Here is an 11,092-nt window from a genome sequence, read left to right on the forward strand (position 1 = left end):
TATTAGAGAGAGAACAATTATTATCCATTAGTGAGGGAAGATAGAGACAAGTCACAGAAGGGGATCAGTGGGGACTCATTTTTGAGTGCTGCAATGCAGCTCCCATTTCCTAAAATGTGATATTGTCAGCCAGTGGGGGGGTAATGGCTCTCAACATTACACTACAGTGCTTGATATGTCATGACATTTTATTGTTACTACTGAGAAGCTGATTTCTTTCATCAAGAGAACAGAGGCTGACTGAGCTATCATTACTGAGTAACTAGGGAGTTAACAAGAAGGAGAGAAGAACAAAAGAAAGGAAGGAATTACTTATTAAGTGCCTACTATGTGACATGTAATCTCATAAATGCTTTAAAAACATACCATGTGATTCTCTGCAAAATAAGTGCTATTATTATTTATTTTCTCCAGTTGAGGAAACCGAGGCTCATAGACGGTTAAGGGACTTGTGCAATAACACATAATTAGTAAGTTTGTGAGACCAGATTTGAAATGAGGTTTTCATGACTCTGGGCCCCCAATATTCTAGCCACTAAACAACCTTAATATCAAACGATCATAAATACAATTGCCTGTAACTGATACTATGTGGTCCATGTTACAAGTTAGTGACTTCACCAATCATTATCAGTCTATTCCTGTGACTGAGATTATTCAGAATTACTTTGTATTCACATTGAAAGGAATTCATCATATATGGAACATTCATCCAGCACTACTTAAATTCTCCCTTTTCTTTCCATATTATCATGAATAGAGGATTCAAAAGGGCTTCCTTTCTTATGAGAATAGACATACACAACTATACTAATGATATGTTGAATAATTTGGATAAAACAGAGGCCCTATATCAAAAGGTAACCCATATCATTGATAAGACATCAGAACTCATACTGATAACTTATCCTCCAGTTTGCTCAGTAAAATGTGTGGGAATAGGATGGATTGGCCAAGCACAGCTCAGAATAATCTGTTGACCCTTCCTCCACAATTGTCTTAGGAGCAAAAGAACTTGGGTTCCAATCCTGCTTCTGATGATTCTTACTAGTGTGACCTTAGGCATATCACTTATCTTCATTTAGTCTTAGTTTTTTCATCTCTAAAATGAAGGGGTTTGACTTCAATAGATTTGAAATATTTTCCAATTTTATTTCTTTTGTCCCTGTCATAGAGGATGTATATTTATCAGAAAGATTAGAACTAGGGATGAATAGTTTTCTCATCATTCTTTTAGAAATAAAATTTTTCCTCATTTGATGTAAATGGATAATAATTGACAGCACAATATCTCCCAAGAGTAAGAAAAGTGAGAAATGGTTGTGTCTCTTCTTTCCTATCAATTTCATTTTCCCTAGTTAAAATCAAACTCTTCAGTTAAGGTATTTAAGCCTCAAAACTCATTTCTAAGAGAGCAATTTTCCATTTGAAATGCATAATTGCAATTAATTTGTGATAGAGATGATTTTCACATATTAGATGCCTTTGTTATTGTTGGGAACAGGTTGGAAATTCCCAATGCAGACAGTGTCAAAGCTTTTGCTGGTGATGATAATCACAGACCTATTAAAAAATGAACTCATAGAGTTCACTTCTATATGATTTGGCACCTAGACCTAGACTGCGGGAGACCTCACTATGAGAGCACTAAGGTCCTTATATCTTGAGTGCTAGCGGTTCCTGTCTCCACCACTGGCTGTTGATGTCTACCAAGATACCAAGGAGTCCACAAGTATTCAGTAAGTGGTTCTTAATTCCTGTGCTTTGAGATAGAGAAAGAATAGGGAAGAGTTCCTTAAGAATCTCATTTTATTCTGTTCTTTTCACTGCTATACAGATGTTTTTGTATAATAAATACCTTCTTTTTCTTTTCTAATGTTTCCATTTCCCACATTTTCTCCCACATGTAAATATATATTATATATGAAGTTGTAATCTTTCAAAATGGAGTAAATATAATCTCAATTTCTTTTTACTCTAATATTTTAAATATATCAATAAAATGTATTTTAAAATAATGTATATATATGCATATATGTGTGTATTCATGTTTTCTATATTATTTTTTCATTTTTTTAATCTTTTTTAAACTCTCTATATTTGGGTGTATCTTTAAGTGTTTCCCCACTTTTTCACCAAAGAGTAATTATTATTTCTTCAAATCTATTTCTCTTTTAGGCTAAAATATATTTTTTTTAACTTTTCCCCCTGATAACTTTCTCTCCCCTGCCAATTAACACTTAGAATTTTTCAATTTTTCTTCTTCTGTTTCTTTTTCTTTGTTTTCTTCAACTATTTCCTTCTATTTTAAAGTTTTTCTCTGTGTTTCCACTCCTTTTCCTGATGCTGCCACACTCCTTGTCTAATGCCAGGAAATATTACTATTACTATGTTGACTTCCTCTTCTCCCCCCCATCCCCACTCTTTTTCTTTATATTTTGTTTAATTCTCTTCTCCTTGTTATACTTAAGTTTAAGGATTTTTTCTTCATAATCCCCTCTCCCTCACAACAGTATTTTCAATATATCCAGTAATCAGTATAATTCTTTCATGCTCTAAATTGTGTTTGTTAACTCAGTGCACATTAAATCTATTCCATTTGACATCCTTTCTAAAAGGTTTTATGCACTACTTGAAATATTGTGATATCCTTTTTCAGGTCAGACTAATTTGTACTTTAAATATTCAGTTAGCATGTAAAAAGAGAAAATTAACAGATAATTGCTTTTACATTTAACAAGTGAAAAAAAAATAATACCAAGAATGGAAAAATAACTAGCCCACAATCACATCACTAGATTTCAGTAGAGGTATGAATAAACTCCAAGTTCTTTGGCTCTTAGTATAGTCCTCTTATTTTACTATGCATTTCTAAGAAGTACAGATTTTTCCAAACTGTAGTTTATATTATCTAATTTACATGATAGAATTATCTTATGCAATCACTTTATGTCTCACATTAAGAGAACAGAGCATGAGACAGGAATATATTCTGATTTTCCATTGTGTTGCTGTGCTAGTTTATCTCATCTCTCTTCTTATGCTGTATAAATGATTGCCTGAAAAGGAAGTTGAGAACCTCAAATTAACTCATCCAGCTGTTCTTGAAGTGTTTTAATTATCAAATATGTTTATTCTGATGGAATTTTTCTCCCCAAAATATTGCTCTTGTTCCCATTAAAAAAAAATATATATATATATACATATATATATATATATAACCATTATCTTCCATCTTGGAGCCAATAATATGTATTGGTTCCAAGGCCGAAGAGTGGTACGGGCCAGGCAATGGGGGTCAAGTGACTTACCCAGGGTCACACAGCTGAGAAATGTCTGAGGACAGATTTGATCCTAGGATCTCCCGTCTCTAGGTGTGACTCTCAATCCACTGATCCACCCAGTTACCCCACCTTCCATAAAATATTGAAAGCTTAAAGATAATAGTTGTTCCTGTAACCTTTCATTACCATAGAAGTCAAATGCAGGCTTTCCTTAATTAATAATATAATTTTCAAGCACCTGAGCCGTGTCTTATCATTCCTTTATTCTTTAGCCTTTTTCCTTTCCTTGATTTTTTTGTTACTATTCATTTTTTTATTGCCAAATATTACATTTTAATTAATTTTGTGAGGTTCAATTTGTGATTTTCCTTCCAATTTTCTATGATTAAAAACAATTTTTGGTAATCTTCTGCATTAAAGAAGATAACAGGTTTTAATAAAAATTTATGCTGTCTCCTTTCTCTTCACTTTTTACCTCTTCATTTTCTTTTAAAATCATTTATTTTTTCATTTCTTTCTTTTTCCTCCTCACCTTTTCCTGAACATATTTTCATATCTCCTATCTAATATGCTATTTTCCTTTTCCATATTTTCCATTTGTTTCTTTAAACATGCCTTCTTATCAACATTTTATTAATCAATACTTTGTATCTCTTATTTTCACTAACATTTTTGAATTCTTTATTTTTCCCCTTGCCTTTATTTTTAATTCCCTGTATAGTTCTCTAAACAGGGTAAATGCTTTAATCACAGGGTTCAATTTAATTGAATCAATTTTACTGTCATTGTTATTCAAGTTCTTGCCTTACCTAACCTTAACAATTCACCAAATGAAACCAACCTGAAGTCACTCTATTTCCATGTTTTAACATTTCTCTTTTTCACATACACCATTACTTCTTTTAATGACTGTTCTTTCTAGACTTCTTTTCTTATTTCATTTCCCCCTTGACTATGTCTTATATTTTTGACTCATTTGCTCTCTCAATATTGATAACCTCACATTCCTTTCCATCCACATTCCTCTTTTCATACTTGTAATCTTATGAGTTATAATTCTTTCCTTTTTCACTTCTTTCCCTATCTTTCAACCACCAAAAAGGACAAATATATTTATCAGTTTATTTTGTTAATATTAACTTATTTTGCAATTAATAAAACCCTATGTTTCTCTATTTGAAATGTGTTTGTTTTTTTTTTTCAGAGTAATTGTCTCTAAGCATTGTTCTAGGCCACATTAGTACCTCTAAACACAGAAAAGGAAAGTATATTATTTTTAATTGACATTTGTTCTGTCACACATAGTAGTCTTCCACATCACAGGTAATATGGAAAGATTACAAAGAGAGAGGAATCTAATCTTCCTTTATCCTCACTTATGTAGTCACCTAAAGTTCTGAGCACACTGTTCATTTAATTAACTTTCTCCTAACTCAATTCCCAATCACTTCTTATACATCTCCAAAAGTAAAGATCCCTTTAGCTTTTGTTCTTTGTCTCTTTTCCCATTTTTTACCAAATGCGCCTTCTTGCCTCTCTTCTCCCTCTGTTTTTAATGCTCCATAGTCTGGCTTCTGACTCCATCAATCATTGAAACTTCCTCTCCACAAAGTTATTAACAATCTCTTAATTGCCAAAAAAATAGAATGGTCTTTATTTTTCAGTCCTCCTCTTTTTTTTTTCTCTTTCCAGCCTCTGACACTATTAATCAACTACTTGATACACTTCTTTCTAGGTTTTCATGTTGCTGCTCTCTTTGGTTCTTTCCCAAGGTTATGCTAATTACTCCTGGATAGGCTATTGCTGAATATTTATTCAAGTCATGCCCTTTCATTTTGGGCAGTCAATTGGTCTCTGTCCTGGACCCTACCTTTACTCTTGACCCTCCGTGTTATTCACTTGTTGATTGTATCCATTTCCAGTTATTCATTTGTCATCTGTATGTAAATGATTCTCAAATCTCATTATTTAGGTCAATCCTCTCTTCTGCTCTGTAGTCTCCCATCTTAAACTCTGTATTAATAATCTCAAATTAATAAACTCTTTCTCTTCTGACACTGCTAAAATCTTGGTCATCAGCTCCTTCCTGGACTATTTCAATAGCCATCTAGTTAGTTTCCATACCTCAAATCTTTTCCCACTTCAAGTCCTTGCTCTACTCAATTAAGAAAGCAATCTTACATAGTTTAAGTCTGACCAAGTCACTCCCCTACTCAATAAAGTTCAGTAGATTTCTATCACCAGGGTTTTTAATACTTTTCATAATCTGTTTGAGCAAACCTTTCTAGTATTCTTATAACTTATAACTGTCTTCCCTAGGCACTCTCTGGTCCAGTGACACTTTTCTTTTTGTTTTGTGAATAGGGTACTCCATCTTCCAACTCTGAATCTTCTCTGGCATCCAGTTTGCTTATACATTGTTTTTTTATAAGGTGTTTTCGATTACATCATAAAATGCTTGAGAATATGGATTATATTTTGATTTTTCTAAATCCATAAGATATATAACTTTTGAGGCATTTGAAAATGATTATAGATGGAATAACTAGATTAAAAATTAATGTCACAAATTCTATTATTCTAATGACTACTTAGCATGATAATAAATTTGAAAGACCTTCAGGGAAGTAGTAACACTACAGTACTTTTCAAAATTTTAAGTAATGTTTTAAAAAATCAGACATGATCATTTCAAAGGATGAATGAGGCTATGAAATTGAGTTTTATATCATGTGCTGATACATGGAGATATTTTTATAGACCAATTATATATATAAAATTATAATTTTTTGTGCTGAATTTTTGCAAAACACAATAAAGAAATAGATTAGAATAGGATAGTCAATACATATACATAATTTTCAATAAAACAAAACTAAATAAAATTAATAAAATTAAACTTGATCTTTCCAATTTAATGCACCCTCATATTTTATTGAGTTCCACAATTACCATTGCTCTCAACTTTTCTAAGAGAAAATTATAATCGTATCCATAAAACCACTATCATCACCAAAAATACACAAGTGACATCATAGAATGATTTCAGGTTAGTCTGGTGGAAATAAAAATCCTGATGAAAGCATTTGATATATGAAAGTATTACAAGGTAATTATGTCCACAATAAAGATAGGCACAATTAACCAATTGGAGGACCTCATGTAGAGAGAAAAATCAGTTGTGAGCAAATTGGAAGTCCAGAAAGAAATTAAAATTTAGTAACTTTTTTCCCCCTGTGGCGAGGCTCTGTGTCATAACCTTGCAAACTATTATCACTATGGGCTTTGATTTTTTTTTGTCAAGTAAATCTTTGATTTTTTTTAAACCCTTACCTGCCATCATGGAATCAATACTATTTATTATTTCCAAGGGAGAAAATTGTTAGGGCTAGGCAATTGGGGTTAAGTGGCTTGCCCAGGGTCACACAGTTGGAAAGTGTCTGAGGCCAGATTTGAACCTAAGACCTCACATCTTTAGGCTTGGCTCTCAATCCACTGAGATACCCAGTTGCCTCCCCTTGATGTGTTATAAATGTTAAATAGTATGCAACTATTATCTGAGGAAGTCAGTGGATTCCAACAGAAATGAAATGTAGGAAAAATTAAAGTAGAATAGTGTATTGAAAAGAAAAAAGACATGTACTACTCTGTTCTTCTGGTAACATTTATCAAGTAAATTTATTACATTATATTTCAGATTCCTAATTTTCAAAGAGAGGGAATCATAATACCTTGTAATTGTTTTATTATCTATAAATAGATCTATGATCTTATTAACCATCGACATGGGATTCAATCAATTTTCAATATTCAAACAGCTGGAAGAAATGGGACATAAAAGGGATGTTTGTGAAAGTCATGCAAACACATTACTTTCATTTTTAGGTTGTCTATTTCTTCCCTTTTTTAGGCTCTTCAATTCTTTGGGGTATCAGATTTACTGACTCCGTGAAGACAAATGATATCTAGTGAGCTGATCTTTGGTGTGGCCTTCTTTTTTCAATGTGCCATTGGTATTGTAGGGAATTCATTGCTGCTTGTCCTTTATGTTTGTATCGCCTTCAAAAAGCCTCAAGAAAAGAAGCCCATGGATTTGATTCTTGCTCATTTGACTGTGGCTAATATGGCAACACTTTTTACCAGAGGCATTCCAGAAATTATGTTTTGTATTGGGATGAGAAATGTTTTGAATGATTTGGGGTGTAAAGTAGTCATGTACATTTATAGAATTTCACGGGGTTTTTCTGTATGCACAACAAGCCTTCTGAGCATGTTCCAGGCCATCATCATCAGTCCCAACAACTCTGTGTGGGCAATGATCAAAGTCAAAGCCCACAAATACATTTTACATTGTTTCCTCTTTTTCTGTGTAACAAATGCATTGATCTATATCAGGGTCATTGAACACAGTGAAGCAATAAAAAATGACAATATTTCCAGGTATGAGTATATGTCACATATTTTCGTGGTAAGATCATTAAATGAGAACAAATCTGCAACTGCATTTTTGTTTGGTATGACTCTTCATGACTTTATCTTTCATTTGCTTATGGCATTGTCCAGTACCCACATGGTGCTTCTCCTCTATAGACATAGCAAGCAAGTGCAGCACATTTATAGCAATAGCAATTCCTCTAGATCCTTCCCTGAAATCAAGGCCACTCAGACCATTCTCTTGCTTGTGAGCTGTTTTGTATTATTCTACTGGATCAACAACTGTTGCACCTTATATGTGGCATATAGTGTTGAAAATGAAGTTGAGGTGGGAACAATTGGAGCCTTTTTTGGTGGATGTTACCCTGCCCTCTCTCCCTTATTGCTGATTGGCAGTGATAGTCGTATTGGAAAACTTCATTTTATACCTCGGAAGGAGAAGAGGCATCACAAGGATTTCATGAATGGATTAGTCAATTATTGATTCTAATCTCCCCTCAATACTTCATGTGTTATGGTTTTTCCAGTCAAAGAAAAAAATATAGATTATAAACATGGAATTTTATAAAACCATATTTGAAAGAATTTATTGTCTCATATCTGGATTGTAAATGACGTATCTTTCTCTTTCACCCCTCAGAGTGAAAATGATCATCATGAGGGCTCAGGCTCCTTTCAGTTTACTCTTACTAGATAACTCATCTTGGTAAATTTTATCACCATTATATGCCACAATTTCCTCCTTTGTGAAATGAAAGTCTTTAACTAGAAATATGATATCACTTCTACAGAGGCTACATGATATTGTGCTAAGAACATATGAATTAATTAAGTCCTAAGTATAATTCCTGGTTATTGTGAATTACATAAAATAGTATAATATGCAATAAAATGATCAAAAAATGCAAGTTATATTTTTAAATGATAGGAAAAAAAGAAAGAAAAATATCATTTCTGAACCAAAGAAGCTCACATTTTAATGGCAAAAAAGACATTGAAGCAAATATAGAATTATGTACAATAAATAGTGCAAATATCACATAAACTTAATAGGAATATTTTCATGGTACTGGAAATGGCCTATTGTGGAGAGTGGGATTTCTCTTGAATTCTTTTTTTTTTTTAAATATATTTTATTTGATCATTTCCAAGCATTATTCGTTAAAGACATAGATCATTTTCTTTTCCTCCCCCCCACCCCCCATAGCCGACGCGTAAGTCCACTGGGCATTAAGATGTTTTCTTGATTTGAACCCATTGCTTTGTTGATAGTATTTGCATTAGAGTGTTCATTTAAAGTCTATCCTCTGTCATGTCCCCTCAACCTCTGTATTCAGGCAGTTGCTTTTTCTCGGTGTTTCCACTCCCATAGTTTATCCTTTGCTTATGAATGGTGTTTTTTTTCTCCTGGATCCCTGAAAGTTGTTCAGGGACATTACACCGCCCCTAATGGAGAAGTCCATTACGTTCGATTATACCGCAGTGTATTAGTCTCTGTGTACAATGTTCTCCTGGTTCTGCTCCTCTCGCTCTGCATCACTTCCTGGAGGTTGTTCCAGTCTCCATGGAACTTCTCCACTTTATTATTCCTTTGAGCACAATAGTATTCCATCACCAACATATACCACAGTTTGTTCAGCCATTCCCCAATTGATGGGCATCCCCTCGTTTTCCAGTTTTGGGCCACCACAAAGAGCGCAGCTATGAATATTTTTGTACAAGTCTTTGTGTCCATTATCTCTTTGGGGTACAGACCCAGCAGTGCTATGGCTGGGTCAAAGGGTAGATATTCTTTTGTCGCCCTTTGGGCATAGTTCCAAATTGCCCTCCAGAATGGTTGGATCAGTTCACAACTCCACCAGCAATGAATTAATGTCCCTACTTTGCCACATCCCCTCCAGCATTCATTACTTTCCTTTGCTGTTATGTTAGCCAATCTGCTAGGTGTGAGGTGATACCTCAGAGTTGTTTTGATTTGCATCTCTCTGATTATAAGAGATGTAGAACACTTCTTCATGTGCTTGTTAATAGTTTTGATTTCTTTATCTGAGAACTGCCTATCCATTTCCCTTGCCCATTTATCAATTGGAGAATGGCTTGATTTTTTGTACAATTGATTTAGCTCATTATAAATATGAGTAATTAAACCTTTGTCAGAGGTTTCTATGAAGATTTTTTCCCAATTTGTTGTTTCCCTTCTGATTTTAGTTATATTGGTTTTGTTTGTACAAAAGCTTTTTAGTTTGATGTGATCAAAATTATTTATTTTACATTTTGTGATTCTTTCTATATCTTGCTTGGTTTTAAAGCCTTTCCCCTCCCAAAGGTCTGACATGTATACTATTCTGTGTTTACCCAATTTACTTATGGTTTCCTTCTTTATGTTTAAGTCACTCACCCATTTTGAATTTATCTTGGTGTAGGGTGTGAGGTGTTGATCTATTCCTAGTCTCTCCCACACTGTCTTCCAATTTTCCCAGCAGTTTTTATCGAATAGTGGATTTTTGTCCCAAAAGCTGGGATCTTTGGGTTTATCGTATACTGTCTTGCTGAGGTCGTTTTCCCCCAGTCTATTCCACTGATCTTCCTTTCTGTTTCTTAGCCAGTACCAAATTGTTTTGATGACTGCTGCTTTGTAATATAGTTTGAGGTCTGGGACTGCAAGGCCCCCATCATATGTGTTTTTTTTCATTATTTCCCTGGATATCCTTGATCTTTTGTTCTTCCAAATGAACTTTGTTATGGTTTTTTCTAAATCAGTGAAGAAGTATTTTGGTAGTTCAATGGGTATGGCACTAAATAGATAAATAAGTTTGGGTAGGATGGTCATTTTTATTATATTGGCTCGTCCTATCCATGAGCAGTTAATGTTTTTCCAATTGTTCAAGTCTAGTTTTAGTTGTGTGGCGAGTGTTTTGTAGTTGTGTTCATATAGTTCCTGTGTTTGTCTTGGGAGATAGATTCCTAGGTATTTTATTTTGTCTAAGGTGATTTTGAATGGGATTTCTCTTTCTAGTTCTTGCTGCTGAGCTGTGTTGGAGATATATAGAAAAGCTGATGATTTATGTGGGTTTATTTTGTATCCTGCAACTTTGCTAAAGTTGTTGATTATTTCAATTAGCTTTTTGGTTGAATCTCTAGGATTCTTTAAGTAGACCATCATGTCATCCGCAAAGAGTGATAACTTGGTCTCCTCCTTGCCTATTCTGATACCTTCAATTTCTTTATCTTCTCTAATTGCTACTGCTAGTGTTTCTAGTACAATGTCAAATAGTAGAGGTGATAATGGGCATCCTTGTTTCACTCCTGATCTTATTGGGAATGCATCTAGTTTATCCCCATTGCAGATGATATTAGCTGTTGGTTTTAGATAT

At 33.8% G+C, this 11,092-nt stretch overlaps 1 protein-coding gene across 1 annotated transcript; it reads left to right on the top strand.

Annotated features, from left to right (window-relative positions):
• Window positions 1-7,242: 7,242 nt before the first annotated feature.
• Window positions 7,243-8,202, top strand: monDomV1R1287 (vomeronasal 1 receptor monDomV1R1287). The gene has a single exon (NM_001167374.1). It carries the CDS (start codon window positions 7,243-7,245, stop codon window positions 8,200-8,202), a length of 960 nt encoding a protein of 319 aa, NP_001160846.1.
• Window positions 8,203-11,092: the final 2,890 nt, after the last annotated feature.

This window comes from Monodelphis domestica, chromosome 2 (assembly GCF_027887165.1).
Source record: "Monodelphis domestica isolate mMonDom1 chromosome 2, mMonDom1.pri, whole genome shotgun sequence".
In the NCBI taxonomy this organism is placed as follows: domain Eukaryota; kingdom Metazoa; phylum Chordata; class Mammalia; order Didelphimorphia; family Didelphidae; genus Monodelphis; species Monodelphis domestica.

What these genes read in the sequence shown, in the direction of transcription:
- monDomV1R1287 (NM_001167374.1), top strand. Translation starts at nt 7,243, where the DNA reads ATGATATCTAGTGAGCTGATCTTTGGTGTGGCCTTCTTTTTTCAATGT.